At 39.5% G+C, this 17,303-nt stretch overlaps 1 protein-coding gene across 1 annotated transcript in view; it reads right to left on the bottom strand.

Moving 5' to 3' along the window:
- Positions 1-17,303, bottom strand: part of TMEM156 (transmembrane protein 156) — a 39,213-nt gene that overhangs the window by 15,331 nt on the left and 6,579 nt on the right. Inside the window, exons 2-5 of the mRNA XM_075066788.1 lie at positions 13,905-14,177; positions 13,173-13,433; positions 11,130-11,240; positions 5,782-5,882 (exon numbers count right to left, since the gene is read on the bottom strand). Of these exons, the coding sequence (XP_074922889.1) occupies positions 5,782-5,882; positions 11,130-11,240; positions 13,173-13,433; positions 13,905-14,177 (746 nt within the window). The remainder of the gene's footprint in view (positions 1-5,781; positions 5,883-11,129; positions 11,241-13,172; positions 13,434-13,904; positions 14,178-17,303) is intronic.

Raw genomic sequence — 17,303 nt, 5'->3', positions numbered from 1 at the left:
AAAGTTAGGCGCCTAATCTGTTCAAGCACATTTTTAAAAATCCCACTATTATGAGTCTAAGTCCCATTGAAAGTCAGCTGAATTTAGGTGCTTAAGTCACTTAGAAACTTTTGAAAATTTTACCCAGTGAAAATACAGAAGCATGTTTAGTAAGAGCAAATTCAGGACTAAATCAAGCCCTCCTACATATAAAGCTGTAGATTAGCTAGCAGGAAGCAGAAAACTCTGTAGCTTTCAATCTGTGAACTTTCCAGAGCATAATCCATATGGAGGGGCTGAACAACCACCCCACAGAGGTAAGGGGCATGCTGTTCAAAGGCTATTATGGCTACAGGGGGAGCAAGGAGTACTCCCAGGAATCACACAGTTACTGACATACATCTGCAAGTGGTGGTGGCAGTGAAGGGAGATCTGAAATGGGATGATGTTGTAGATAGTATCTTAACTCCAGATCTACCTGCTCCATGCACAGCCACAACTCCTACAAACTTGCAAAGGAACTTCTATATGTTCCAAGGAGGAGGGGGAATTAAGCTATATCCTGTCCAAACATGCCCTCTAATTTATGCCTCAAATTTTTGTAAATATAATTCTAAAGTACAATTCAGCTCTCAACATTTAAGTAATTAAATTTGAAAAACAAGGCTAAAATAGACTTGTGAATGTAGCCATTCTCCCTTCAGAGTCCCACTGTTATGCCTTCATATCAAATGGAGAAATGACCCAGACATATATTGGACCAGTGTTCTGGTCCTGTTGTCTGTGGCTATAACTGGACCTGGGCAATTGAAATCACATACAGACTATAAAATAGTTGCTCTGAAACTGCCTTGGACCCATATTTTTTTTATCCTCCCTTGTAAAACACAGGAATAAACCCAAATTAGTCATTAGATTTCATACTTTTCTGTCTAAATTTCATGTCTTTAAAGCTGGGAGGTCTGTTGTAAATATTGTGACAAGATTTGCTTTTTTCTCTGCATTACCCACCTAAGCTGTAGAGGAAGAGACAACCACTCACCTATGTCAAATATTAACTGAGGAGGAACAGAATCAAATATGTGATGTTCTACTTGGCCAAGATTAAAAAAGAAAATTCCTTCTTAACTAGTCTTCACATCTATTTAACATTGCTGAAGATGCATCCTACCTGCCTTCAACAAGAAGGAATACTGCGGAACAGGTAGGAGAGGTGGGCCTGGGCTTAGAGTTCCCTGGAATGCTAACACTGTTCTATACATTGAGCCAAATTCTGCTCTTATTTATACCACATTGACTTAAATGAGGTTACACAGGTATAGCTGAGGTAGGATTTGAACTATTTTCTCTAATGTCAGAGACAAGGGCTATCCTTTTAATAGGACAATAAGGGAAACAATGCAGACATTTGAATGATTTGAGGTAATGTGTCCTGTTCACTTATTTACACACACTGTAGCCACTGAGCCCCTATACTCTCTTTCATGGGCTACCCACATTTTTGAAGTCTACATGTTGTAAGAGCCCAACCACAGCCAGGCTGCTACTTCTGCTCCCACACAGAAGGGCAGGGATGGACTAACACAGTGGGGAGTGGGCAGGATTTGCTCCTGAACACATTGGCCAGTGCCCCAAAACCAGCACAGAAGGGGAAGCACCAGGTTTTGATTCTCAGAGCCTTGGTTCCTGACCAGACTGTGCAGGGCAGTGACATCCTGCCCCTTACTCAGGCTAAATGGTAAAGTTACAGTCCAGCTCTTCATTATTAGAGGTCATTGTCAATATAAACCCCCAATATACACAAACCATTTCATTTACCATTACTAATGTCATAGGTTGTTAAAATTAAAATGGAAAGAGTTTTAAATATTCCAATTTCCTTTCCATCATTTATATTGCTTGCTTACTTATGCAGAGTCCTCCTTCCTGAACAAAGAAAGTCAATTAAATCACTTTTACTTTTATCTTATATAATCAGTTTCAGTTTCTTAATGTGGTACTGTTTGGCTTGCAAACACATCAGGTTAATGTTTGTTTGTTTAAAATAACTGCTACCACTGAAATTTAAAAAACAAAATCACAGGGAAACTTCTGTTGGCCTTGGGTTTGCAGAATTTGGGATTTTGAATTAATAGTATATCTATTGTTTCAATGTAGCATTCAATCTTTTATATCTTTTAAGGGCCAGGATTTCATTGATTTACCTGGTTACTGTGCGTACTTTCCTATTCCTGGGCTACATTCATTTTCATAAAATAATTACATAAATGGCCCTAAAACTTCAGCTGAGTGATATAGATGTGATGGTAAAATGAACCTAACAAAATAACATATTGGAAAAATATACCTTGCAATTCACAAGCTATTGAATTCTCAGTTACATATTTGTTTCTACATAATGATCTTTGTTATATTCAGTGACATTACTGGGATTTATTCATAGTCTGTCTTCAGCTCTTATGATGTGAATGCTAATGTAATAATGTTGAAAAGCAGGAGTATCATAACTTCATTTTAAAAAAACCCACCAAAACGTCCTAAGTTCATTAAAGTTAACTTTGCATTGTCATGAGCAAGACAGGTTAATTGGAGAATGTATTCTAATATGTAAAGAGTCAGAGTATGCCTCTCTGAGACAACACAGGTAGTAGATATTTATAATCCATCTTGGCAATGGCAGATCTTAAAACTAGTGCTTAGGAGAAACAGCATTTCTTTCCACGTAGTCTTGATTCTGCTTGCTATATGAATGTAAACCAGGAGTAACTTCGCTCAAGTCAATGGAGTTATGGTGGTTTGAAACCAGCAAATGGCTCCATAATCAGCCCCATGGAATTAGTAAAAGCAGTTCATAAGCAAGAAACTTTTCAGTCAAATGGGTAGCCTGGAGTGGAAGGAGCATAACATTAAGACTAATATTGTGCTCTTTCTTCAATATCATAAATCTACACTGGGATTTCATAAGACACTCAATGGTCAAAAAACCTTTAGACATACAATGCTAAACAATGCTATTGTGAACATAGTGATAAAACAAGAATGTTATTAGTGAGAGCTACTGAAGACAAAAGATTTCAGAGACAGATTCCTTTCCTGAGGGATGAAAATAATAAGCTCATAAATACATCTTCAGAAGTTAGCCAGCTCTCTAAATGTTGGGAATATAAATTGTATTCCCAAGCGTGCTCAGGCAGACAGGACGCTATCTCTCTTTTCTAGGTAAAATTGAAATGCCACAAATTACTGGATTGTAGAGAGAAATTATTGAGACTCTTGTAACTGCTGAAGAAATTGGCAAGACAAGGCTATTGCTAATATGCTGAATGAACAGTGAGGTGCCCAAGTCTAGACAGTTTTTTAAAACTATTTTCCCATTTACTGACTTTGGATTTTATTTTATTTTATTTTTTGCCATTTACAGTTATTTCAGAGGACTCCTGGTTTGTGTTAATCTATAAAAAGATAAGGAAATCAAATTACATGGAATTTATTAAACAGGATGGTTCATCTAGTCATATCAATAATACTCTGAGCCCAGGACTATTCTTTCCCTTCTTGCAACAAAGATATTTTGACCAAGTTGAATAACTTCCTCAGTTTAGCATGTTGGTTATCACTCAACCCTGCAGTCAGTTGAGCCATGCACCAGTCTCCCTGAGCTGCTAATAATGTACATTCAGAAGGTCAAATACTAATTCCTGTCTGAAGCCATATCAGTGGGTTCTGTGCAGATGGAAGGAATGGAATCCAGAAAACCAGCACAGCCATTTCAAGGTGCTACTATAGTTTTGAATCTATCCTTTAATGTGGGCTTTAGTCAAATGTGGGCATAGTCATAGAGCCTCAGGCCACAATACCTTATCTGCCAAGGCCCTGATGTGGGATATACGTGACAATATGTGACAAGGGACCAAAAACGAGGAACACAACAAAATTATTGATGCAGGAAATTTAAAAGCTGTGGCAGCATTCCCTTAGTGCACATAAGTCTTTCCATAACCTCAGTTTCACAGTTCTTTTTTTCCAATATAAATAAGTTTCAACAATAAAAGTGAGTGAATGCCATCTTCATGTGGGAAGGAGGTAATTTTGGAACTAAACTGTATGCCTTCACATAAATTGAGGGACATTTTACAGGTATGCCCCGAACTCCAGTGCAATGGCACAAAAGAAGAGTAGAGTCACCCTGTGTGCCCTTTCCATGCCTAGGATATGCCTCATAGTAAGCCACACGAGTGTGTAAGGCCTTCTATGGTGCTTCAGAAGGCTGCAGGATTTGATCCAGAGTTATTTCCACATGACATGGGGATTCATTTGTTTGCTAGCCCATTTCATTTGTTCTGAGCTGAGAACAGAGTGCTAGTCAGTCAAGGGATGACACAAGTTCTGTTTTTATACAGATGACTTCCTCTCTTTATAGACTATCCACGCTATCCCTGCCATACAACTGCTTTTTAATTTCTTGTAGCAAGGTTATGTACCTGGCCTGCCCACTCACATTGATTTCTTTCTGCTAGATTTCATTGTGACTCTAGCTTTCAGTGCTAACTTCACAGTCCTAATACACAAGTTCCTTAAACTGCTGTAACAGCAGTACTGGTAATAAAGTGATTATAGTGCCCTGTTCCCCTCCCCTTTTGCCTCTTTGCAGGCCCCTGCATGTGAGGGCATTCACCCAAGTTGATTATGTCTTCTCATCTCAATCTGCTTTCATGCAAGAACAAATTCCCAGATTCCTGTTCCTGAACCAGCCCCTGTACATTGGGTGAGTTAGGGCTGTGTTATTCCCTTCCCCAAAACCAACTCCCTGCATGGGAGGGAACAGTTCCCCAACCTTAAGTCATCTCCTGCTTCTTACCAAATAGGCTTGCAATTCAGTGCTAACAAATGTAAGGCAATACTGCTAGGTATTATAATTATTTATCATAGCATCTAGGAAAGCCTGTGGTAGACCAGGATCCTATTATGTTAGGTGCTGTACAAACACTGAACAATGAGACAGGTATAGGAAATAAACAGCAAAAATACAAATTGGAGGCTGCTAACTAGAAAGCAGCAAATCCATGAAAGACTTATAGGCAGAAGTAAGGTACTAAGGCCCAGATCCTCAAAGGAATTTAGGCACCTAACTCTCGTTGAAATCTGAGGATCTGGACCTAAATAAGAGCATTCAGTGCAATGCAGTTGTTAAACAAAGTTATGGTCTTTTTAGATTTATACATAGAATGATAACATGTAAAACAAATGTGTGTTTCAATTACCCCCCATTTCAGAAGGAGATCCAAAATCTAGAAAAAAATAAATGACGGGGCAACATACTAGCATTAGAATATATGAGGAACCTGCGATAGCTAATATTTATCATCTAAGAAAGAGGTGATTCAGGAGAGATATTATTACGGTCTGTTAAATTGTACAAGTTAATCAAAATACATAAAGGGAGTTATTCATAGTCTCAGGAGATAGTAGAACAAGGACAAATGGTTTGAAACAAAGGAAAGAAGTGTTTAGACTAGATTTTAGGAAAACATGCTTAACTATGGCTATGTTCCACCTGCTTTCTTTGAAGCCAATGGCAAAAATCCCATTGACTTCAATGAGCATAGCTGAGTAATGGAGAAGATTAACAAGAGAAGTGATCACGGTACCATTGTTGCTCAGGTCCAAGAGCAGGACAGAAGAGACATTGTGAAAGATGTAGTGAGAATTCTACAAAATATAGAGATTAAGACAGGATGTCTTAGAAGGTCTCTCTTTGTTTCAGAATTAGTTAGGTTTTTATTTTGCTTATATATTACTCACCTGAAAGGAGCTAATGATAATATTAGTAGGTATAGATTCTTTTGAGCTTTTGCTGTCTTTTTGTTGGATAACAGAAGCTGGCGTTGCTCTACATTTGCTATCTGATTAAAACAAAAATAGTTTATCTTCAGCTGTATCATTACATATATATTACTCGTTACCAGGGAGCTCATAGCAATTCCTATATTTAGGTTACCTAACACTTTCCATTATAAAAGAGCCTTATGACCTTTTTTAAGTTGCTTTAATGCCTCTATTGTTTACAGCAAGACTGGGAAATTAAGAAAACCATGGTGCCAGATTTTTCATTGTCCAGTGAAATTCCATTCAAGTTTGGCTTTTGAAAATTATTTTTTCCTTTCAGACACTTATATACCTCAGGATAACTTTGGAAGCCTGCCAGAATATTAACTGAACATGAATAGTCTAATCTAAGGGCAGGCCCAAACAGTTGCTAAAGCAAAAGCATGATATGTTGCACTGGGAGTTCTGGGGGCAGACGGTCTGTCTGGGAGCAGAAAGAGAAGGAGCCAGGCTGAGCTTCCCCCTAACTTTACCTCCTCCTGGCCACAGCAACCTGTCCTCTTCTATGACAGCACCACATAGAGAAGAAACCACACACACCCCTCCCAGGGGAAATGGGGAGAGAGAGAACTGGGCAGAGCTACCCTTGACCACCTTTTCGATCCAACATCTGATCTTAGCAATCATTCTCCCCTACGCCCCATCAGGACAAAAGCCTGCTCTTGCTATAGGCTGATGTGGTTAGTTCTATAGTAAAACTATATTGCAAGGCTGATGATTCAGAGTTCAACCCTACCAATGAAATGTTATGGATGGTTGTTACTATTCTCTAATAGAATTTGGTTTTACCTTTTAAAAAACCCTAGGGAATTATATCCACAATTAAATTAACCTTGTCTAGGTTACAAATTCAACCACTCCAAAATTGAAAAATGGGAGAATCAGGATTATATAGTGGATTAAGCTGTTTGTATGAGCCCTGCCTCATTTGAAGGCATGCAGAAAGGAAGTCAAAGAGAATACAGAAAGGATTGTCTTCAGGTCAAGATAAGGGGATGCTCTGCAGGAAAATTCAGTTCTGTCACTGCCTTTGCTGCAGTATTCCTATATGATACCAAGAAAAATACTAAAGCCAAAATTTTGGCAGATAGCTTCTAATGTGTGTTCCTCATTTTCTGAAACTCCAATTAAAGACATGCAAGATTTGATATGCAGAAGTGCTGAGCACTCATAACATCAACTAAAGTCAATGGGAGCTATGGATGCACAGAGGTAGGTCAGTCTGGAGGAATGACAGGAATTTAAGGGCCAGAAGTCCTGGTTTTTAATCCTGGCTTTGCCACTGATTCATGTGTGGCCTCAGGCAAATCTTCATCTCAATTTCCCCATCCATAAAATGGGAATACTAATGCTCTCATATCTCACCTTGGAGATAAATTCTGTAATGTTTGTGAGACCCTTAAATATTATGGTGAGGAGAACCCTATAAAAGCCTAGAAGGAAATGAATACTTCTGTATTAATTGCATGCTTTGAATGGTATGCAGTAATAAGGCAAGAGCCACTAACTGAATTATGAGGATAAAAATATTGAACAGTTGCCTCATTCCCTGAGCACTGTCCATCCTGAGCACTGAATGAGGCCTTGAGGTGACTCCTGGGAGGGACACGAAGGGTCAAGTGCCCTTAGCAGCCGCCCCAGGTGGGGGGAGGAAGGGTCAGGGCCAGAGCCTCTTCCAAGCACGCTGTCTGGTGCAGCACAGTGGCTGACTGGGAGTGCACCTGGCTGCAGCAGCAGCAAGCTGCCCCCCACCCAGGCTCAGCTTCTGGGGACAGTGGCCAAGTGAGTCAGAGGGCCCACCCCTTCCCCTCCCTGGCATGCTCAGAGTCAACTCCTGTCCTCAGAAGTCAAGCCTGGGGAGGTAACAGGCTGCCGCTGCCAACCCTCCCTGCCCAGGCTCAGCTTCTGGGGACAGGAGCCGACCCTGAGCATGCTGGGGGCAGTGGGGAGGGGGCTCCAACTCACTCAGCCACTGTCCAGGAAGCCAAGCCTCTGTGGGAGGCAGCCTGCTGCTGCCGCAGCCAGGCACTCTCCCAGGCAGCTGGTGACTCCGGGGTCTGGTTGTGAGCAGCTGACCATGCTGGGGGGAGCCGGCGCAGGAGGAAGACAAAGCCCTCCACCCCCCCAGGTAACATGAGCTGGGGAGGTCACATGTCCTCCCATACTAGGGGAGGCACCAGTAATCTAGTATGTAATTAAAGACTGTATCATAATGCACATGCACAAGGGGGTGGAATTCAGATTGGAGAGGCAATCTTAAATTCTGACATTTTCTAACTTTTGCGTGGTTGACTGCAACCTTAACATTGTTTTAATGTGGGCTTTTATGAAATACAACATTCTACATTTAACTAATTATAATAATTATTAATAGAAATTATAATTCTAGAATCAAATCAGTAATTGGAAGCTTAGAAGCTTGAAAATTTAAATATTTTTCTTTACTGATTATATCCTTGAAAATGCTGAGAAACTCATAATTGAAGATGGAATGAGCTGTGTAAGAATAAATACAAAAAATAGTTTAATTACGTTAGAAATGAATGCATTACAATCACTGGTTATGATCCAAAGGCTATAAAATCTTACTCTTAAATTCTTAAAATGCATAGGTAATCTTAAAATTACTATTAAACATATTTTTAATATTAAACTACAAGATATAACAGTTTTAGTTTACCTGCTAGGACATGAGTTCAGGGCTATGTGCTTTTTGGGTTGGGGTTTTTTTTTTCTTTTTTTTTTTTTGGTATTTTTGAAAAGAATGGAAAAAACCTCTGACAGGTTCTGGCAGGAAGTAAAAAGATAAAATAATTTTCTAATGATATAGTTTAAAATATATTCTTTTTTTGATTTGTAAATTCATCCATGTATTTTGCTTCAGATTTAGGATCTCAGACAACTCTAGTTCTTATTTATTTAAATAATCTTTCAGATCACCTTTAAATAGAAACATTTTCCACGCATTTAGTTTTCTTCCTCTTGTTCAATTATGATTAAAGCCAGAATCCTAACAGTGTACCTTTATTACAGAAATGGCTGACAGTTTACAGAGTTAGGATGGCTAAAGGCGCATAAGTGATATCATTTTAGCCATATAAATAATGAAAAATTCTGGTTGTGCTCAGTTCTGAAGCACTGGGAGAGTACAAAGCTGTAACACCTGAGTGCTAATGCTCGGTGGCATCCTGGCTGCTTTGGGCAGATGCCTTAGTGAGCACTGTGTGGTGGAAGCTTGCTTACTAACACTCCTTACATGCTGGTGAAAGGAGCAATATGTTCTCCCCTTCACACCTACTGGTCTCAGAGTTCTGGTAGTCACTCAGAAAGCAGAAACCTACTTGTACCAAAGGTGAGCTGGCCACACTCCTTCAGTACAGAAGAGTGTTGCTGGGTGCAGGCATTATGTCAGTTGCCCAGAAGTCTAGTTCTCAGTGGAGTGCTGGGTTACTAGGAAGGAGGTAGTTCCCTATGTAGCCTCTACTCTACTGATCTCACCTGGGAGCAGCCAGAATTTAGCCTCTAGTGTTGAAGATACTGTTTAGAAAATTATTTTGGTCATTACTGTAGCACAGTAAATGCTTTTTTAAATACTCAAAATGCATACATGGTGCTGAATTAAAGCACTGAAAACAAGGGCCATCTGGTCCAAATTCAGCTTCATTGTAAGCAAATGCAACGCAGTTGACCTCTGTGTCACTGCACCAGGGCTGAATTTGGATTATCTGTCTTCAGAACAGGCAGCTGCCATGAATGCTTCATCACATCTACCTAATTTGCCTCAATCCTAACCTTCAGGGATCATCCTTAGGAGCAAGAGGATATTTCAGTTTCTATGCCTATTCAGTCTTTGGCTCTTCTGTTGAGACTCTGAACAAAGAAGTTAATTGTGGTTTCCTATCTCTGAGAACTGGACCAAAACCATCAGCTCATTTCACATAGGCCACCAGGCATCAGTCAGTTGCTAACATATTTCAGCAGCAAAGAATCCTGTGGCACCTTTATCATAAGCATAAATCCCAATTCTGAACCTTAGCGTCCAAAATGTGGGTGCCTCGCCTAAATCCTCTAAGCTTAATTACCAACTTAGATCTGATAGCGCTGCCACCAGACAGGAATTACAGTGCCTGTCTCACTCTGGTCTCCCCAGACCTTCCCTGGGGGTCCCCAAGACTCAGATGCCCTGAGTCTACAACAAAGGGAAATAACCCCCTCCCCTTGTCTCCTCTTTTTCCCCTCCCCGGCTTCTCCTCCCTGGATGGCCCTAGGGGATACCGTTTCAAGTCCTTGAAACACACACCCAGAGAGATTAAGTGTCTCTCCCCCTGACCCAGAGGCTATGCAGATTCAAACCAGTCAATCTAACACAAAGAGATTTCCCCCTCCCTTCATTCCTTAGCCTTAATCAGAGAAAAACTCAAACAGGTTTTAAAAAGAAAGCTTTATATAAAAAGACATAAAAATGTTCTCTGTATCAAGGTTGACAATATACAGGGTCAATTTCTTAAAAGAAAAATGAATAAACAGCCTTATTCAAAAAGATATACAATTTAAAACATTCCAGCAACTACACACATGTAAATACAAAAAAACCAATAGAAGCTTACTGTCTTTCTACCTTTGTACTTACAACTTGGAAACAGAAGATTACAGAAGCTTGAAGAGAGAAAAGTTCACTCTCAGAAGCCGAGAGCAAAACAGACAGACAAAGACACACACCCAAAAATTCCCTCCCTGAGCTTTAAAAAATCGCGTTCCTGATTGGTCTCTGGTCAGGTGTGTGGTTCCCTTTGTTAACCCTTTACAGTAAAAAAAACATTACCCTTAGCTATCTGTTTGATGAAACCTTATAGACTAACAGACGTTTTGGAGCATGAGCTTTTGTGAGTCAGACGAAGTGAGTGTTCACCCACAAAAGCTCATGCTCCAAAACGTCTGTTAGTCTATAAGGTGCCACAGGATTCTTTGCTGCTTTTACAGATCCAGACTAACACGGCTACCCCTCTGATACTTAACATATTTCAGTCACTGCCAACCTGTGCTGGATTTGAACTTGTGATCCAGTGGGGAAAGATTATATTATTTATCTGCTGAGCCTTCCAATCTCCCATCTGCAATTATTTTAATTGTATTGCATATTACAACTAAAACATAATTCTTTAAACTGCTTTAATAAATAAGGGTGTAGCCTATTGCAAAGCTGAATGTACTTTTTAAAAATTATAGGAATTTAAATGTATATAGCTTCACCCTACATTACTTACAGATGTGTTTTTTATTTTCTTGGAATACTTTGTAGGTAACAGTAATGATGGTAAGCACAAAAACAAATGGAATCAGAACAAGCCAAATAATCTTCAGCATACACATTGGATCTGTTATAAAATAAAATGGAGAAGAGATAAAAAAAAAAGCAATACATAATTGTTTTTCTGTCATCCATCATTCTATCTAGATATCTATACCATACCCATCACCAGGGTATCTCAGTGGCTTACAAATTTAAAAGAAAAGACAAAACACCTTTTCCTCTTTCTTCCCTCTCCTGCTGTTCAGAAGAAGGATTGTCTGGAATTAAGTTTCATGGTTGCAGTAGGGTTGTCTGGAATTAAGTTTCATCTTCATCTGGATGTATCACAGTGCATGTCTGAGATAATTAAGTAAAATGTGTGAATTAACAACTCATGTGTAAATTATATGTGACCTTGTCAATGAGAAGACACTGCAAAAGTCATCATCTACATGGGGGTGTGATTTAAACAAAAAAGGGGCATATGTTTTGATGAGAAATAGAAGGAACATGCGCAGCATACAACATATACCTGTTCTTGTGTCCACAACCAGATAGTCCAATTGCATATGCAGAAGAGGGAGGAACATGGTGCTTATGGAAATCTTCTTGCTTATGCAAAACGGGAGAGGCATGCCACTTCCAAGACCACCTCCTGGGAAATCCCATCTGTTAGGGCTCTATTGAGAGAAAGCATCTTGGGGGCCAGGGCAAGCACAGGAAGGAAGCTGTTCTCTGTGGAAATATCGGCTGCAGAAACCCACAAGTTTAGAGCTGTATTAACTTCTTCTGGGTCCCCTACTCAGTTACAATTGAAAAACCACAGAGAAACCCAGTAAGTAACAAAATGGTTCCATTTGATAGTTCCCAATTCTCATGGATAAGTTGCCCCTGAGAGACAGCCTTATGCAGTTACCTATGCCTTCCCCTTCCAAAGGCCAGATTTTTATGGCTCTTCCCCACCTGGCTACCCTATATCTATTGATTTTTATTTCCCTGATGCTCTAGACACATCCCATACTTTAGATCTTGTCTTTCTAAGGGAAAAAAATGTTCTCAAGTCGAGTTAATTAACTTGAGGTAAAGTTCTAGTTAGGACCTAACAGATTGTAGCTTTAATGCAAGTTAGTAGATTGAGTGAAAGACTATGAGGCAGCCTAGACTTCAACTCAGCCTACTTAATTGTGTGAAAACTGCAAATTGCCTTATCTTCACTAGGATTTTACCTCAAATAGTTAATTTGAATTGGCTAATTTGAGTGAAGAACTAACCTATTTTTCCCTAGTGAAGACACAACCTACTTAAAAATATAGAATTTTCAATCATAAATAAATAATAAACAATACTTGAGTTCACCAATTTCCCAATGGCAAATGTTCTATGGCATTGAGTATGACAGACAATCAGACAGAAAAGACTCTTAAAAAGCCCATGCAGCACAAGAAGAAATTTAAGGAGCTGACAGACTATCCTCTGGAAAAATATTGTCTTCACAAGGAGACCTTCTTCACTAACTGGACCAAGACTTCTCCCCGAAGCATATTGGACTTAGAATATAAGCGAAACATTGCATCATGACACTGACATTGCAGCCTGACCTTTTTCCCATTGAAGTCAAGAGGAATTTTGCTATTTACTTCAAAGAGAGCAGGACTGTGCCAAAAACTTTGGCAAAATAAGCTAATAAAAATAAGAAAAATCAATTCTTGTTAAACACAAATTCAATCAATCTCTGAACTATAAGCCAGAAAAAAGGTTAATCAGAGGCACAGATGTTAGTGCTCTCGGGTTGTTTCCAAAATATACAGCAAATCTACCTTAAGGTACTATCTAAAGACCATTTGTTGTCTAGCTCAGGTGGCCTTTCATTAAAGGGTGATCAAAATTGCATTCCATTTTCGGGGGATACTTTCAAACAGTTGCATATGGTTGCCTGTTGGAAGTTTTCCTTCCTTAGTGTAAGATTCATATTAGTTCCATGTTTGATTTGCCCTCTCATTCCCTTTTCATAACTTACTTTCCACATAAGGCTGTAGTTGCAGTGAAATATTTATACAGCCATTTTGGTCTTCCATCATTGCTGCTATACATGAGTGATTTATGTTTTCTTCTGTAGTGTTTCCTTTTCTGGTTGTAGAATTTCTGAGGACTTCCACTATATAATAAGTGTTGTATTCCTCGCTTTCTTCATTCACATAACCCATAGTGAAATTGAAATGTTTATGGAAAGAAATATTTTTTTTTGCTTTCATATCTAATGATCCTCTCACTTCTGGAACTACAAATAAATCAAAAACATTAAGATCTGATATGTAGCACATTGTACTTACAAAATAAAAGTACCATAACTCACTACTAAACCCCATTCCTATAAATAGACAGTAAGACTCATTACTGACTAGTAGTAAAATGGACAATAATATATGTAATAAGCCCTTCAGAATGGATCTAAGTTGTATTGATTTTGCTATACAAAATGTGTTTTCCTTGTAAATGTTAGTGACTTAATTTACCAGCTGCAAAAGAATTTGGCACTAATTATGCACTTTGTAGCAAAGCAAAAATAAGCTACTAAGGCCAAGAAGCTATATTCACAGAGTTTTCCAGGAGTTTATGATTAAGGAATCAGTATAAAGCTTATCGCATTTTCATGATGGTTTAACTGGCAAAAAAATGAAAAAAATCATATGCAAGTGTAATTAACTACCTCTAAACTAAGCACTTCTTTTCCCTTGTTCTCTTTGTTTACCTTCTGATCTTGATCCCTGGTGAACAACATTCATATCATCCTCAGATTCACAGGTTGAGTTTAAAATACATGGCTGCAGTTCAGTCCTGGAGACTTGGCAAATACTTAGAGTATTTTGAAAATCAGAGTAATTTGTAAAGACCTTCAAAAAAACAGTCTGTTTTTTACTTCCTTGTTGCCGGAGGCTTTCAGAAAAATTGTTAAAAGCACAGACTGGAAAGGTGACGTTATTTAATGAACAAGCATCAATGCATGATATAATCACAGTGCTTGCTGTAAAACAAAAAGAAAGATGGTTATATATTGTAAGGATGGTCATACTGGAGGCACATAGTAAAATATGTACAAGTAAATATAAAGATAGATATCCTTTCACCATGCTACTGTGAAACATACTTTCTCTCGAATTCTGGCAGCATATTGAACATATTGTATAATGGGAGAGCATGAAAGAAGAATGCCTCTCACGTCTAACATACTGGATTTTATTGCTCAATAATACTAAATCTCTTCTGTAACCTGCATTCATAATTGTATCTGGATAAATTCCTCTTCCAAAGCTCTTAGGATCTGATACTGTTTGAAAAAAGATGAAGCCCTTAACACTTTCAGAGGGAAAGTTTGCTCAGAAACCTACATGGTAACAATAAGTTTTTGTGATTGTATTGGAGAACAGCTGTAGTCAAATTTAAACCTGTCTCCAAAGATAATGCTCTCATAAAGCAAGATTATATACACCTGAAACCTCCACACTACAGCTTTTGTGTACTCTAACACAAAAATCATCCACTAATTTTATCTCCTATTTCACTTCCTTCTTTTTGGTATTCTTTGGTTTTAGCTAGTGTGCATCGATTCAACTTGGACAAGTGATACAAAGATACTCTATAATTTATTATTAAGGAGGAGAATGAATCTCCTATTTTTTCCTGCTGTCTTCCACACTAAATAACCATTAAGGCTTTTTTGAACAGCTCACTTTTATATTTGAACTTGTACTTGTCTTAAAATATTTTTTAAAATCTGAAAATAATTAAAGAGCAAAAAATGCTGGTACCTAACACCAGCTTCTTAAGAAACCAAATAACCACTCTGTTTCTGCTCACGGTATGGGAACCCACACTACAGTAGTTCACCTTCCAATTTAGATATATACTTTCATCTCCATGAAATAGGGTTTTAAGTATCTAACTCCCACTAGCACTAATAGGAGTTATATGGTCATAAATTCTCATGTATAGAGATGAAAATACATCCCCGAACTGGCCCAACATTCATTGTAGCCTGACAGTTGCAATAGGCCATCTGTGCTAGCATCCAGGGGGACTAGCCTCAGAATCAATTTAGTGAAAAATTTCTGACAGGATAAAGAAAAGACATCCTACAGTAAATGCAAAGTCAATTACCTTCTCTTCTTTAGTGACAGTAGATTGGAGAGTAATAAATATGTCATAAAAACAAAAACCGCAGTGATTTCTAAAATATCATATTATGCACATAAAATATAAGACAATAATTTGTTATAATATTATAAGAACATTTAAAAATACCAAATTTAGGGCCTGATCCATCTTTAGGCAAGTTGAAGGTTTTCTTCTAAATGTCCATGGTCTCTCCTCAATTGCACAGTGAGAGAGATGTGGACCTTTGGAGACAAATTCTTATTGTCTGCCCAAGTAAACTCCTAGTAAACATTATTTGCGCAGATGATCTATGTCAGAATGTGTAGGGGAAGGAAATTAAATTTTCCTTCCCATCCTGAAGCTAGGATGCTGAGCGCCTATGCAGCCACCTCAAAGTTATTACTGCAGCTTTCAAGCTATAAATGGCTACTTATTGCTACAAATCTTTTACATAGGTATTCTGTCCATGTAGTTTGTGAAACTATTGAGTGTGCTATATCAGAATGAGATATCTCTGTATCAAATTATGAACTCCATTTCGTACTATGTGCTGAACATATAACTAAACTTACCCGAAGGCGGCCTCTTATGTATTCCAGGTAGCCATTCTACTTGGGGAAGAGGCTTGATATCTTACTGAAACACTATCACTGAGAAGCCATCAAGACTAGAACCTCATATGTGTTTCTCACCTACCAGCCTATCCCCCTGGAACAACTGACTTTCCTCAAAAGTGGTGGGCATGACTGGAGGGAAGTTGGTGGTCCCTAGTGGAGTACATGGCAGAGAGACATAGGCCTACATAAGAGCAGGAGCTGCTGTGTGCAATGGAGGGAGAGCAACCATCACCACATAAAAAGGACTGGCAGGCAGGTGACAGCAGGAGACACTCTCCCTAACTTAAATCACTGACAACCTTCTGATTCACAAGAAGAGGTGAGGTCAGACCAAGGGAGGGTGTGTCTCAGGACCAGGGGTGAAAGTAACTTAAAGGATTTACCGGTACGCTGGGCCAGGGTCGTGAGCAGGGGGTTGGGACCTCAACCAGAAGAGGTGGGGCCTCAACTGGAAGACGGGGGGACTTTAAATCCCCAGGCCCTTTAAATCGAGATTTAAAGGGCCCAAAGCCCAGGTTGAAGTAGCGGCTGCTGGGAGCCTTGGGTCCTTTATATCACTGCTGGTAGCAGTAGCTGTGGTGGCAGCCAGGACTCTGATGGCGATTAAAAGGGCCCGGGGCTCCACTTCAGTAGGAGGACCTTTAAATTGCCGCCAGAGCCCTGGTACTCCCAGCTGCCGCTGTGACCCTGGGGCTCTGATGGCTATTTAAAGGGCCTGGAGCTCCAGCTGCTGCTGCCCAGGAGCCCAGGGCCCTTTTAAATTGCCAGCATGGGGAAGCAGCCCCCTGCTGGTACAGTTGGCTATATACCGGCTCTTTCCAGTACGCCAGACTGGACTGGCTTACTTTCACCTTTGCTCAGGACTCCTGTTTCATTTTCTAAGATCTCTAAGCCCTCTGTTGCTTTAAGAGTAAAGTTTCTGTGATTAAGAAGTTCCTTTGCTAAGCCTATGGGTATGTCTATACTATGGGATTATTCCGATTTTACATAAACTGGTTTTGTAAAACAGATTGTATTAAGTCGTGTGCACGTGGCCACACTAAGCACATTAATTCGGTGGTGTGCGTCCATGGTCCGAGGCTAGCGTCAATTTCTGGAGTGTTGGACTGTGGGTAGCTATCCCGTAGCTATCCCATAGTTCCCGCAGTCTCCTCTGCCCATTGGAATTCTGGGTTGAGACCCCAATGCATGATGGTGCAAAAACAGTGTCGCGGGTGATTCTGGGGAAATGTCGTCACTCATTCCTTCCTCCAGGAAAGCAACGGCAGACAATCATTTCGCACCCTTTTTCCCTGGATTGCTCTGGCAGATGCCATAGCACGGCAAGCATGGAGCCCGTTCAGCTTTTTTTTACTGTCACGGTATGTCTACTGGATGTT

Source organism: Chelonoidis abingdonii, chromosome 5 (genome assembly GCF_003597395.2).
Source record: "Chelonoidis abingdonii isolate Lonesome George chromosome 5, CheloAbing_2.0, whole genome shotgun sequence".
Lineage (NCBI taxonomy): Eukaryota > Metazoa > Chordata > Testudines > Testudinidae > Chelonoidis > Chelonoidis abingdonii.
This window is presented reverse-complemented; position numbering and strand designations above follow the sequence as displayed.